The sequence below is a fragment of the Crocodylus siamensis genome, chromosome 3 (genome assembly GCF_052110815.1).
Source record: "Crocodylus siamensis isolate JL-2025a chromosome 3, ASM5211081v1, whole genome shotgun sequence".
Taxonomy (NCBI): domain Eukaryota; kingdom Metazoa; phylum Chordata; order Crocodylia; family Crocodylidae; genus Crocodylus; species Crocodylus siamensis.
This window is the reverse complement of record NC_143397.1, coordinates 237,742,355-237,757,560: the sequence shown is the minus strand read 5'-3', so window position 1 is coordinate 237,757,560 and position 15,206 is coordinate 237,742,355. Positions and strand designations below refer to the sequence as shown.

Genomic DNA, 15,206 nt, shown 5'->3' with positions numbered 1-15,206 from the left:
CTAAAACCCTGAATGCTTCATTAGATATTGAAAGACTTAAAGACAAAAGCCCTATTATTCCAGTCCAGCTGCCATGGTAAAGATATATGAAACTGTGTTTATTATATGATGCCAATATGTGGGTTTCCATTTAAAATGCAATCTTCCTTTTGATTGCTGTCTGCCACACTCTTATTAAATTCAGCATATGTTTCCTTAAACCTCAGAGGCTTACCTTGTTTATATTCTTTGTTTTATAATTTTCAGAATTAAGTTCCTCTGCAGAAGCTAAATATGATGCCTTTCTAATAACAAACATCATCCCAATGTATCCTGCCTTCAAAAGTAAGTACTACACCTGTAGTGGTACAGTTGGTTACACACATCCTTCACCAATTGGTATGGATATCTTCTACAAATATGGCTCATACACTGTGAAGTGAACAAAGTTAGCCATTTTTAGTGAATCATTTTCAGTCCACCTCAGCCAACAGATAATGCCTGTGGATCTGTGTAGATTTAAAGGTGGACTAAATGGGTTTATCGCCGATTAATGTAACCAAAAGGAAAAGAAACAATTTGAGTAAAAATAAGATGTGACCTAAATTAAATTAAAATCCACGAGGCTTGAAAAATGTTCCATGACTTTCCTTTGTTTGTGCACCCCTTTGCTTTCTAGCTTTGGCAGGAGATACAAAAACCATCAGACTATTCTGGTGGCATTTCTGGCTTGGCTAGAATTGGGATGCCTTGGAAAAGTCTCAACAGCTGGCTCTTATAAGATTTCCAACTTAAATTCTAGACCAGAGTGGTTTGGATAAACTTCAAAAGTCTTGGAGGATTTTTCAAACCAAACAAGGGGCATTAGCAAGCCTGTGCATAGAAACAAGTGGTAAAGTCTATAGGATTTTTAGCAAAGGTAGCAAAAGGAAAATTATTTGACACCCCATAGTGCAAAATCGTTACTGATAACACATCCTAAAATCATGATTTATCAAAATGGAATTTCCAGGAACATCAATGCAGGAAAAAGCAATCATATTGTGGTAGCATCTCTCTTTATTGGAAGTTGAAGGATCCCCTAGCAGTAAGTGGGTGGGTCAAGGTTGTGGTACGAGTGAAACAGAGACACTTGCAGCCATCCTATGTGTACTGTAATCTGCTCCTCCTCCAGGGCTGTCCCATTTTTATAACTATCCCCCTCATACAGCCCTCTGCTGGGTCTAGAGGATCAGGGGTCCATGTTCACTCCACAAGAATCAATAATATTAATGATGATTCCTGTAGTACTAAAACTGGGATACCCAACAGAGAGATTACAACAAGTCCCTGTCTAGAAGGCTTCGAAGCCTACATTGAGGGAAATGGGAGGATATATGAATGGGCAGGACAAAGGCCAAACAGTCACATGACTGAGAGGCTATGGTTATATGTTACCTGTTCATTCCTTTCTTTCCCTTTTTTAATATAATTGAGTGTGTTCTGTGTTATAAATCAAGGTGTTTAAAAACTGAGAAAGGAAGAGTATTGATAATTCTGTTCTAGAGTAGCTTAATCCACATCCTGCAAAAAGAAACTGCTTTATCATGTGTTTTAACGCAACTCAGTCATTTCAGAATTCATCTAAAATTAGATAAATATTTATCTTAAACTTTAACTGAAAGGAATATGCCTTTTGGGCTTTGCTGGACTTGCCTTTCTTTTGAAATGGTAGGTTTTCCCTTTAATCATAGTACTCTTGAGACTTCCTGACCTTTTCAGAGGGGGAGGAAAAAAAGTATTGATCACTGTGCCCTTCTATTAAAAGTACAAAGGGAATGCTTAAAAGAGCCAAAGACATCAAAAGTGCATGTGAACTCTTGGTTTTATAGCTAGTGGCAGAACAGCAGGCTCTCTGTATACTGTCTACTGCAATACCCGCCTTAGAATGGTACTGTGCACTTCTTTTATCACTGTTCGGGAAAAAAAATTGAGAGAGAGCAATTTAGTAGGCAATAAATCTATAATTATGTTTCTGATTGTAATATGGATGGCAGCCCTATGGATGTTATATTTGCCTAAAAAGCATATATAAAAACCATTATTTAAACTTTTTTTTCTCATTTGCTCATTGAAGATAATCTTGTGTCTTTGTGCAGAGGTCTGGAATTATTTTCAAAGAGTTTTGGTGAAGAGATATGCAACTGAACGAAATGGAGTCAATGTGATAAGTGGGCCAATCTTTGATTATGATTATGATGGTTTACATGACATCCCAGAAAAAATAAAGCAGTAAGAGTTCTGTATTTTAAATGTATTGAGTGTTCTTAATGTAATGACTAAAATATTGTTTTCTATTTTACAATAGCTGGTATTTAGGGAAGAGATACAAATTACTTAGGAGAAAGGCAAGAACTAAGGTTCCTTAAAGCAATAAAGCTGAAAATGGATGTGCTTGAAAGTCTGTGTTTTCTGATTCTGACATATCTTGACAAAAGGTTGCTCTTCAGCAAAAATGCCCTTTTGGGTGGGATAGTGGTAGGTGGAAACAAGGAACTGCACACCCCCAGAGAATCCCCTTCCTCCTAGGGTAGCAAGTTTGACTTCTGCTTCAGAAAACCTACAGTCTAACTACTGTTATCATGTTTTCACCCTGTGGAGTAAATACCTCTTTTAATAGCTGGCAGTGTGATCCCAAAGACAAAATACTAGGTCTTTTCTTAATTAATGTTGAACAGGGCTTTCCTATCAATAACTTTGACACTCCTGAACTAAAGAAAACTTTTTAGAATAGAATATGTCTGCGCCACCAGGGGCAGATCCAGGATTTTGTTAAAGGGGGAGTATGGAAACAGCCACCAGTGCTGCATGTGGGGGTAGTTGTACCCCCACTCTCAGCTTTTCCCACACCACTGAGGTGGGCAGGCCACCCCATGAGAACAGCAAGTAAGGACTTAAAGTCCCCCAATCATTTCTCCCCCATCTTGGTCTGCCTTCCGCTCCCTGCCATGCTCAGTGGCAGGTCTCCTTGCTTCCCCTCCTGTTCTCATCTTCCCTATCTGCGCCTGCCACTGTTCCTGTGCTTCCAGGCTGACCTGGGGGCAAGGAGCGGGGGATTCCAGAGCTACTCCTGTCCTGCTCCAGTTGGGCTGCATGGGGACCTGGGCTCAGCTGGGACAGTAGTGGGGACAGGTGAGTTCTCTCTCTGGGCTTGCTCCCAGGCTGGCAAGGAATACCTGGAGGACCAGTCAGTGAGGAGAAACGCATTTGCTGCCACAACTGCTAAGCTGGACTCCTAGCAGAGTCTGGCTGCAGCAAGGTAGAAGCCAGGGACAACAGTGGTGGTGGGAGGGGAGAGGAAGTGCCACTGAGCATGGAGGGGAGGGAAGGGGGTAATTCCTATTTGCTTTGGAGACTGAAAAAAAAAAAGCTCTGACTGCTTTCCTCCCACAGTAGTGACTGCAATTGTGGTGTGTCCATGTCACTGCACCTACTCTGGATCCACTCCTGCACACCACTGATTTGCCATGCCCCAGGCATCAGTGTCCTTGGACATGCCATGCTTTCCCTCCCTGCTCAGCTTGGGAAGCTGCAGCTTAACTGCGTGCATTTCTGGAGATAGCTTATATGGAACAGCAAAGTGTGTATAAGGACACTGCTCTGTGAGCTGTTAAGTTTGCACTGTGGACACACCCTTAAAATCTATCTATCTTCTATATTTATGAGGCTTTCTCACTATCCAGTAATTGTTACAGTGCTAGTTCATTTTGTGAGTGTGCGATAAAACCTGCTGACAACTAGCTGTGATCTGATCTTTACTCACCATAGCATGGGAGAAGGAAGAAAAAAAGATGGTTGTAGATCACTGGGGTAGATTTTGGGGTGCAGGGACTATTCCAGACCCCTGGTTAAATTTGCAGAGCCTAAAGTTTGGGTTGTCTTTCTTAGAGAGAAGCTATAGTCCAATCACATGCAATCAGTTTTATACAGAAATTAATGGATGAAATAGCATGCCCTGTGTTATAAAGGAGCTGAGTCAGATGAAGGAATAGTTACTGTAGGCCAGTGTCCAAAGTCCTAGCTCCTGGATTTATACAATCTTTTTACAGTCTCAGTTTCCATTTTAAGAAAAGAAGCTTCTCAGGCTGGGAAGAAAGCTGCAAACAGCCAGAAACAATAGCCTCGAGAGTAAGAAGGGCAAAGGAAAAACCTCTTAGGGAAGGAAGAGTTATCAACAACCCCAGTAGTGGACTCTATAGATTCTTTCTGGCATTAAACATCAGTGAATAATCTCTGCCCAGGGGTTCACAGCTGTAATGAAGTTATTCTGGTAACAAGGAATGACCAGAGTGCGAAGAGGCACTTCAGCTACTCTCACCTGTCAGAATGGAAAGATCATAGATCTGCTGTGCTAGCTTTATTCTGCCTGAAGCTTTCTCAGAGGGCAGGTGAATATTCAGGTCAAGCCAGTTCTCCCAGAAAGAGAAAGACTAAATAATATGAGTCCTTATACTTGAAGAATGAGTCTCTTTGCACATCTCCTAGTCTTTGGTAAGCACAGTAATAGAAATGTTGTAAAAAGAATTGGTAGATAATAATTATCAATTCATTTTAGGATTAATTCTAGAATGCCACGACCTTGTATCTTGGTAGCTGTGATTGTCTAGGGAATATGTGAGAAACAGCATTCATTAAGTAATGTGTTTATTGGACCTGCTATAGTGGAAAAATATCATAGGTCCAATAAGAGATATAATTAAGCAACACCTGCTTCTTGCACTTGCTGATAGTAATATAGAAATTGGAGGATTATAGTGTACTATCCTTACAGTTTACTCACATCCTAATAATGAGTTAGACCTCTCTGTAGAGGTGGAGATGAGCTTTTTGGCAACATTAAATAGAAACTGTGTTTTGCATGGACTATTTTGGCTGTCTAGTAGACTCTAAATATTTTGTTTTTGTTTTCCCCTAGGTTTGTGGAAGGCACTTCAATACCGGTTCCAACTCACTACTACAGTATCATAACTAGTTGCTTAGATTTCACTCAACCTGCTGATAAGTGCGATGGACCACTCTCTGTTCTTTCTTACATATTTCCTCACCGTCCCAATAATGATGAGAGCTTGTAATGTAAGTTCAACTAAGCTCTGCTTTTTTACAACTGCTTATGCAGCTAGTAGCTGTGGGCCTAGTAAAATCCCATGCAGTAATAATTGTTTAAAATATTAATTCCTTTTGAGCAGCAAACCTAAAATGTCCTGCCACAAGGTCAGTAGACCGATGGCACAGCCAGGAGTATAACTGAGCAGTCCTGATTCCATTTCTAACATCCTGCTCTAAAGTTTAGACGTTTTTGCTGCCATGGGATTTGGTTTGGCACAAGGCTGTTGAGCTTGCTAGTGGTCAGCAGGCTGCACCCCCTGTGGGCTGCAACAGCAAGGGCTGCTTGCTATGGGGCCACACTAATGCAGTCCATGGGGCAACTAGACCGCACTAATGCAGTTCATGGGGCAACCAGGCCATGCTAAGGCAGTTCATGGGGCAACCAGGTGCTCCCTGCTGCACTGAGCATGTGGCACTCTACCTTCTGCTGCACCAGCTATGTGGGCACTTCCCATCCCTCTGCTGCCCTGGGCACATGAGTGCTTCCTGGATGTGCAGCCTAGATGTTTTCATGGTGTCCAGTTTCCTTGTGAAGCTACAACTGGCTCTTCACTTTTTCCTAGTATCTATCTGCCATGACATTCCAGGAACAGTGGATAATATTGTTACAATTAAAATGCAGAAACATGCAAAGCAAAACAAAACAAAACAAACAAAACAAAATGTAAAGCATCCGGCTAGTATTAAAAATGAATCACTGAAGCCTGTTGATGACAGCATGCCAAATGCTTGCTGTTGTTTCCAAGACGCATCTAGATAAGAGGTTGGAGCTGATTCTGTTTATTTAGGTTAGCAGAGACAAACAAATGCTCTTTCCATTATTGCATTCACTTCCAGTGAAAAGCTGCTTCTGCTCTTAGATCAAAGCAAGACACTTTGCTATGTCAGAAGCTCAGTAAAGTGTGGTGGATCCAGGAGCAGGTCCAGGACACTGAAAAGGGGGAGGGGAGTGCAATACTGGTGGAGAGCTTCATGCACCTATATCCAGACTGGGGCCTGTGGCAGTGGAAAGGAGTGGGACTGCACCACCGCACCCTGCCCCTGGATCCTGTCCTGAATGGATCCAGTCCACTTAAAACTTCCATGTTTAACATGTATATGTTATACATGAAACCAACACAGAGAGTTAATGCAGTCTCCTATGCACCCATAACCATGGGCACTGAATTCAGCAGAGTTTGCAAGTATCATATAGGCAACTATTTTTAGACTTGTCCTTCTGCCTGAAGTTATCCTTTCCTTCCACAGCTGTTTGGACTCCTGCACACAGACTACTCACTGTAGGTTGTCAGGAATCTGCTTCCTGAATAAACACATCAATATTATAGGTTTTATATTGGCACAAAAAAACTAGGGCTCCCATTTGAGCTGCAGATAGAAATAATCTTTCCAAATCTATCTACAATACACCTGGGACACTATCCATGTTCTCATCCATCAAATATCTTTCTCATTCAGGGCCTAACTTTTAAAATTGACCTCTTTGAGAAGCCCTCTTCATTAGTAATCTCCATGCCCTCACTGCTGAACTGATTCAGTTTCATCTTATTTGGACTGTAAACTTCTGGGGCAGGGAATGTGTCTGATCAGGATGACAAAAATTGTACAAAGTATTCCTGATGAGATCTCTTGTGTCTTCTACACTGGCACTGATGTATCAGTTTCTACTGGAAAAACCTTGTCTGATACATCATAGGATTGCATTTGTCTTTTTTTACAGCTACAAGATATTAATGGCTCATATCATACTGTGATGGAGTAATGTGCCCCAGCCCTTTCCCTCCTTTGGGATTTGCAACTAATGGGCTTTAGCTACCAGAACAAATGCTTAGTCTCTGTACTACTTTGCTCTTCCTACTGTTGAAATTCATCTTCTTCCATTATTTCATCCCTCAGGGTCATTCAGTTCCTCCTTTTTTGTATTGCTAGTATATCCTAATTGCATGTCATCAGCAAGTTTCATCAGCCTTGTCTCACAGGGTCATTAGTAAAAGTATTAATAAAGGTTGTTAAGATGCGGTTGAGTGCACATCCATGAACCTGGAATTTTCTCTTTCAAGATGATTCATGGGCTCCCCTTTATTTTATCCCTAGCCTATCTCCCAACCATACCATAACATCTTTTGCCTTTAATTATTCCTTCCTTTAAAATGTACTCTTAAGGCTGTTGCTGTTGTAGTCAGACTACTGGGTCTAAATCACTTTCTTTGCTTCCCACCCTTTAGAAGGCCTATAGCTAATTAATGTTCCTCTTTATATCCTGCATATAAGGCTAGGTATGTGTCATCCTTCTTGTTTTAAATGACAAATGCATTATTAATATCTTGTTAAGCACATTCAGCTGTTCACATCTCATTACAGAGCAACCATTAAACAGCAGTTAGATAGCTGCTGCAGTTGCTCTTTATTGCATGCAAGCAGCTGTTTGATTGAAATTGCCAGGGTGTTTACTAGTGTACAACCCCTGCTTTGATCCACCACGAGCACACTGGACTCCTGTGGTCATGGGGAAGGGCTCAGAGCATCTTCTCCTGCAGCCAAGAGGGATAACAAAGGTTGAGCAAACACTATACTGAGTTTAATTTCTATACAGCACAAATTGGAAGCAAGCAGCTGAAATGAAGGTGGTTAAACTGCATATACATAAACTGCATAGGTCATCTAGCTTTGCGCTGACATTGGATATATAGCATTAACTCAGTATGGTCGCTATGAACAGCAAGGTCCCACACTCCCTGTTGCCTAGCAAAAATCCTTACTGCTGTACCTTCAGCTTCATGCCCAGTTGTTTCAGGTAGGTATCTGTACTAGTCTGAAGCCAGGCAGCCAGCAGCACATGGTGGCAGAAGTCTAGACTGGAACAGAACAGCACATTGATTTTTTTTTTCCAAGAACTCAAATTTGACTTTGTGCAAAGCTTGAACTAGACCTGAGTTACCAGCCCTGTGACTTACCCGCATTTTAAAGATAACAACATATTTGAAAGTTCCTCCAGGGGGCTAGAATTTATATCGCATATTCAAAGGCGATTTTTGTTTGGGCTCTAAATTGGATTTCGATTGAGCCTAGACATTAGAAAAACACAGTGTGGATTAACTTTGCTGTAGTCAGGTTGTTGGGCCTATTCACACCATAACAAGTTGTTCTCCAGTCTTGAGAACTGAACCTGAAGCCAGGAATTTTGTACTCTTGTATTTGCCAAGCAGAGCTCCTGGAGCTCTGCAACATTGGGTTAAAGGGGCTGCCCTTTCAGTTTGTCTCTAATCTTACTTTGTCCCACAGCCTTCTGTTTTGATAGTGACATGATTTTGGAGTTGGAAAACATGGCATATCAAAATAGGCAAGCGCTGGGTCACAGAAATGTACTTTAGAACTGCACTCTGTGATCTCATCGGTGCTTTGTGCCCACGTTGTGTAAACGGTCACTCCCCTCGCTTCCGGGCTGTTACAGCATGACCCACAAGCCTCACCTGTTTTTGGAAGGGTCAAGCTCTGTTTCCTGGCATGGGTTTAATTTTGTTCAGGAGTGTTATCAAGTTCATAAGGAAGATGTGAGACTCAGGAACACATCTAGAAACTAGGCACTTTGTCCTTTTTATTTCTATTATGCAGTGTGTCTGAATCCTTTAGCCGAAGAGCTGGTCTGTTCTTCACGAGATGCAAATTTATGCCTGAATTGTCGTTAGTAACAGAAAAGTGAATCTTGGAACCGTGGTTATGTGCTGCATTTTGGGGGGATGAAACAATTCAGTGGAGTGCCAGTCCTTCATTTTTTATGATTTTGCATTCATGGGCAAATATCCTGTGAATGTGTTTGTTTTGTTAGAAAATGCATCTTATTATTACTCTGGGTATTTCAGTAATGATGGTTTACAACTAATCGATGGAAAACAAAGGCCTCGTTCCTGCACTGTGATCTGTGTGATGGACTGCAGCACTTCTCTGGTTCCCAGTACAGAACCAGGGTCTTAAGCTGACTTCAAGAAGACTTTAAGCATCCCTCCTGACCCAAACTTTGTACAAGATTGGGGAAAGATCAGAGAGCAAGGCTATTGTGAGGTTGTGCTTAGCTTATTGAGGGCAAGCCTAGGCTTCAGGGATAATGTCTTTCATTCTGAAGGCACTGAGGTTTACAGTCCTGATCTCTTATGGAAGCTGATTCCACAGTTGTACACCATTCTGAGAGAGCTCTAGCCCTGTCATTTTCTTGAACTTGACACCGTCCATTGGAACAACTGAATTGTTTGTCTTGGTTATGTGGAAGGCCACTCACCCTACTGTATAAGTTCAGGCAAATACTGGTAAACTGAAATCAAGCCTAGATTTATTATAAGCATGGTGCATCAATACTTTTGAGTTTTCCTACAGTCAGATCTTGATATTTTACCTCAAGGTGCCATGTTCAGTTTAGCTGGCAAGTGTATAAAGCATTTTTTAATAGGAAAGATTTTGTGGTTTGAAGATGGCTCTGAGGGGCTATCACTTACCTTAAAGTGAGGTTTACAGGAGATTAAAATAGTATTGTGGCATTACTGATTCAGGTAAGGAGGTGCTGATGGTGTCAGAAGTCTGGTTAGCTAATATTTAGAATTTGAGCTCAAAGCTCAGTCAGGACAAGAGTTTATTAACAAACTAAAGTGAGTTGCTTTCTTGAATTTTTTATACAAAATGGCCAAAATCAAAATTGAATCAAAGGACTGGAAGGGACCTGGAAGATCATCAAGTCCAGTTCCCTGCAATGGGCAGTAGGTTATTGGGCTCAAACAAGCTCAACAAGGTACTTGTCGAGCCTTCTCTTGAACACCACCAGGGATGGCAACTGCACCACCTCTGCTGGGAGTGTTACCCATATGGAAAAGAAGTTTTTCCTTATGTCCAGCCTTAATTTTTCCTTGATTAGCTTGTGCCCATTGGTCCTCATCCTCCCAAGGCATGCCTTCCTGAAAACTTGCTGCCCTAAATCTTGGTGCTCACCCCTGACATACTTGTAGGCAGCTATCAAGTCACCTCTCCATCTGCTCTTACTCAGACTGAACAGACCCACTTCCCAGAGTTTCTCCTCATTGGACCTATCCTCCAGGCCCCTGATATTTATGGGTGGCTCTTCTCTGTGCCCCCTCATGAGATATTGAATATTTTTTCAAGAATACCCAGGGTTTGAAATACGGTGGGGGAGGGCTCGGGGAAGGCTCAGGGAGGTCCCCCCATAAGAGGCTAATCTACAAAAGGTATTTGTAAATTCCCTTCGAGGATTAGAACTGAGAGATTGGAGAGAGAGTGGTTGTGTTGTGAGAAATGTGCACCACACATTTGGGGGTAATTGGGTATTTTTGTCTTTGATAGATATTCAGTGTGTGTTCCTTCTGGTACAGTTGTTTGCTTTATCTTATGTATTTTCCATAAAGGCATTCAGTCAACTTCCTTAACCACTGGATGAGATATATTATATTTCTGGAGGTGCAGGTGTAAGATCCAGGAATTGTGATTAGTTCTGTTGTGGGGGGTAGTTATTGTGGGAGTGGTGGAAATGTTGGCAGGTTTTCACATTTTTTGTCCCAGCATGACCTGGATCCATTCACTATGCTGTGAGCCATAGGAAATTTGCTTCTGGTGATGAGGTTGATGAGTCTCAGTGCCTGTTTAAAGGCTGGGATGAGTGGTTCTGGAAAGATCTCTTTCAGAAATGGGTCATCTTCTAGTATGAGTTGCAATAGTTTGAGGATTTTCTTTATCAGTTCCAGGGAAGGATGGTATGCCATAACTAATGGTGTGTGATTTGTGAGGATTTTCTTTTCGCACTGCAGCAATTCTTCATGTGGTATCCAGATGCCTCTTTCAAAAGTGTGATCTATCTCTCTGGAGAAGTGTCCTTGTTGAGTGAAAGCCCTTTTGAGATTTGTAAGGTGATGATCTTTCCATTGTTTCCATTTCAGAGTTCAGAGGATGAATCCAAGTGGGTTGAAGATCTCCTTAGGATGCACACTGCACGAGTGCGTGACATTGAACAGCTCACAAGCTTGGACTTCTTCCGAAAGACCAGTCGAAGCTACACAGAAATTCTCTCCCTAAAGACATACCTGCATACGTTTGAAAGTGAAATTTAACCTCTAACCATACTCAGTACATCCCTTTATCAACTGGTGTATATTTTTATATTGTTTTTATATTTATTAATTTGAAACCAAGACCTTAAAAATATTAGTATTTTACTCCTATATCAAATCTTAAATATTAAGCTCTTGTGTCAGTTGTTTTGTTTCTCTAATGTTTAATGTAGGTATGTTTTTTGGTTTCTTAGCAGTGTTTGTAATACTGCAGCTTAAGTTGTTAGAGCTTTTAAGTGGTGCTGCAGGATTCATATTTGCACTGAGGAAACATTAGTTTTTCAGTGCTCTGTTGCCACATTTGTAGTCCTGTGTTGTGTATCAAAATACTGAACATGTAAAATTACACTCATTTACTGTTAACTATGTGACAGACATATTTAAACCCTATAGACAAATAGAATTTTAAATATAATAAACCACACATTCAGTTTTTTTTCTTAATGTCTGCCTTTTGCTTCCCTTTTGCAGACAGTATTAAAACTTCAGGGATATAATCATGTCCTACTGATGACCTAAAGCCAATTTCTTATGTAGTCCTGCTATAGGAAGTTACTGTGAATTGTAGATCCAGACATTCTTCCTGATATGTTAAGTATGCAGGACATGATATGGATGCACGTGGCAGTAAACACTGGCTAGAAATCATGTTAGAGGGGGGTGGGAAGGTAGCATTAGTGACTTCCACAAACAAAGCAGCTCAACCATATACGGGCACTCTCTGGCCATTCACCGCACATCAAAATGCAAGGAAAGGGAAGCTGGGGAAGGTCCTGGTAGTTAATCTACATAACATCATTTCACTTCCCTAAAGACCAGTAAATGTTAAAGGTGATTGTGTAGGTACTGATTCCAGTAGGATCTTGTTCTCTCATTTGCTCCCCGCTTCCTGCACTGATGGGAGGTGGGACAAGCATGTCACTGAAGGAAGACAATTTTGAAGGGAATCATCAGTTAGTATGAGGGGTATAGAGAAGCTCTGGTGCCCCATTTCTTTATGCAGATGAGCCAAATTGATTTTCCCATAGAGCAAGTTAAACATGTTTTTGAAGGTAGACTGTTTCCCTCAATCCTTTATACATCTGTCTTTGTGTGTGCTGCAAAGGGAAAACATGATTTGGATTGGTGGACAAATGGTTTGGGTTGAGGTGGATGCCTGTACAAAATTGTCTATTCAAATCTGCAGAACAAAACCAAATTTGACTCCTTTCTAGAAATTTTCACCTTGCTATGTAAGTGCAGGGAAAGCTAGTAGACAGATATTAATCATAAATTGATGAATAGCTTTCTGGATAAAAACCAAAAGTTTTCAGTGCTTTTGAGTTATCCTGCAGCCAGCTATTGAAATTCTGGATAAAGATGCTGTGTGCAGTTTATTTGACAAGTGTATGAAACAGTATTTCATAAGAATGATGTTGGGTGAAAGTCTAATAACCAAAAAGAAGTAAGTGTCCGTGATTTGTTTGAGAAACATTTTATTCTTGCAACTTGAAAGTTGTCTCTTGTGGTTGTCTGGTAGCTTGGAAGTATTTTATTTTTGTGTAGGCTACAGGCAAAGCTCCCTGCTACTGCAAACTGAATTCTTACATGTCCCATGAAGGGTATTTCCCTGTGATTGAAAACAGTCTTTGGTTAAGACCTGATTTCCCTGAAACTACTATAACTGATGATATTATGTGGACTCAAATAACCTACGTCTAAGACCACCAATACTGCTTTTCTTTGATCTTCAGCTCAACTTTTTTAATGCAGCCCAACAAATTATGTAATCCCTTCATTACCATCCAAAGGAAAAATAAACTAAGATATAAACAAACAGTGGGGGATCTCTAAAAGGCCTGCTATGCTTTAGGCATGGATTGTAGAAGTGTCCTTATCCTTCTGAAGGCTCTTCAGTGAGCAATTTCAATATTTTATTGCATTTTTTTCACTGAATAATAGTGATTTAAAGATAATTGCATAGAAAAACAATGGGAAAACTTAATTCCCCAGTTTCATATTATCAGAACAAAGAACATAATTTTGATATCATTGTGTTTACTTTAGGGAAAGGTATAGTGTTTTTCACTCTTTGTCCTACCTTGTTATATAGTATTGCTGGGTGCTCTTAAATGTCTGGGGCAGGCTTGAGTATGTTCTGAAATGTCTCTGCAGATTTTTGCCGTGGCATACTCCTCTTGCCATCACAATGTGTAAGGGTCAGTGCAAAGCTGATGCCTTGGAAAGCTCTTCCAGCTCTCTCAAAGCAGCACCATCCCTCTACAAGAGGTGTAATTGCCCAGTTCTGTGCTCTGGGCAGTGCCAGTGCATGATGCTGGAGCAGTGGCTGGAGGTTCACGGCTGCAGGGGGTTGTTACCTCTTTTTTTGCTGCTGATGTGTCGAGCAGCCCTTTAAACACTGTTTTTTAGCAGCAGAAAAAGGAAAGGCTGTCTTCTCCCTCAGCAGTGAACTTCCAGGCGTTGCTCCCGTGCCATTCACCACCACTGCCTCCAAGGCACTGTGCACTGCCACTGCTGCTCTACCCTCCAGGCTGCCAGAGCTGCTGCAGGGAAGGTATAGGAGAAGGAGGATGGTGGTGCGGGGGGGGTTGAAATGGGGACACCCTCTAGCTCCATTCTGGTGTCCCTCCCTCCCCACTTCCTGTGCCCTTCTTTTCCACCCATCATTACACTACTGCCCTCTGAAGGAAGAACAACCAAACTTTCTCTAAGTCACCATCTGGCTTATTGCACTGTATAGCAGGGAAGGCCTTTTTTGTTCCACTCCCTTTGGACCAGTTTGAAAATGCATATAAAATATCATTTGCTTGTTATGCACTTCACTTCCCACCAGAACCTTGAAGCTGTGCTTTCGTAATGTTGGTACTCCTCTAGGTTCCCCATCATGAGAGAGACTGCTTAGTTTACCATTCAGGTGGAAAAAGATCCCTGATTTCTTGTAGGAACTGGTTACATAAAGCAGAAATTTATGTTAATTGAAGCCAGAGATATTTATTACTATACTGATTTGTGGGTATGACTGGAGACAGTCCAGACCTCATTCAATTGTTAATGAAAGGAAAGCAACAGAGGCCTTGCGTGTCAAATTATGTTGCTTAGCTATGAGGAAAAAAAATCCTTTGTAGCTAGCAAAACTAGTCAGGAACTGGAGTTCTAATCTCTGGGAAGTCTTGCCATTTTCAAAACCCTTTTTCTTTCAGCATCCAAATGGAGAGCCCATATTTCCCACAAAACAAGCATTTGAAAGGTGTCCACTTTAGATTAACCTAACTTTTTTGAGATTGGATTTTGTCAAAACCTCTTTGACTTGATCTACTAATCAGGCCACCAATATTACTCTCTTACTGGAAACAGAAGAGCTTCAATGGGACTCTGCTCCCAGGGGAAAAGTTTACTCTCATATCTATGGTTATTACAGCTCCTTTCATTATTGAGGGGAAAAAGGCAACCCTTCTGTCATGGCCAGTTGGGTTAGATACAGTATGATTCATAACTTGCCTTTACTGTACTGTTCTAGGTTCACTCGTACACTACTCATTTTCAACCTTCACCTATTTTACAGTGAAATCAGCTTTAAAAAGAGATTGCACTTCACCCAGAATGGCCTGTGCTTCAGTTGAATGAAAGGAATGACAGAAATGTGATGGTTACCACCAGCCACATGATGGGACACTACTAGTAGCAATCATGACAGTTACTAATGGCTCCAGGCAGTTACAGAGCAAGCCTTCTTACACTTGCATTTCCCTGCCTTGTTGTCAAAGGGGTGGGCTAGGTCCTCTTTGGATGGAATGCCAATCGTGACGCAGGAAGTTGGGTACTTTTGAATTGTTTGTATCCTGAAATCCTCAGCATGGTAAGCACAGAAACGCAGATTCAGGAGATGGCAGGACCTTGGCTGTAGGAAAGGCTGGGTTCCAACAGATGGATCTGTGTTTGTGTGCAGTACTTTTACCTCACTTTCCATCATCACGTTTG

The 15,206-nt window shown here is 41.3% G+C and overlaps 1 protein-coding gene across 1 annotated transcript in view; it reads left to right on the top strand.

Annotated features, from left to right (window-relative positions):
- The window catches only part of ENPP2 (ectonucleotide pyrophosphatase/phosphodiesterase 2), a 74,246-nt gene extending 62,574 nt beyond the window's left edge, over window positions 1-11,672 (top strand). Inside the window, exons 22-26 of the mRNA XM_090040553.1 lie at window positions 247-324; window positions 2,118-2,250; window positions 4,934-5,086; window positions 8,483-8,486; window positions 11,058-11,672. Of these exons, the coding sequence (XP_089896679.1) occupies window positions 247-324; window positions 2,118-2,250; window positions 4,934-5,086; window positions 8,483-8,486; window positions 11,058-11,228 (539 nt within the window). The 3' untranslated portion in view covers window positions 11,229-11,672. The remainder of the gene's footprint in view (window positions 1-246; window positions 325-2,117; window positions 2,251-4,933; window positions 5,087-8,482; window positions 8,487-11,057) is intronic.
- The last annotated feature ends 3,534 nt before the right edge of the window (window positions 11,673-15,206 follow it).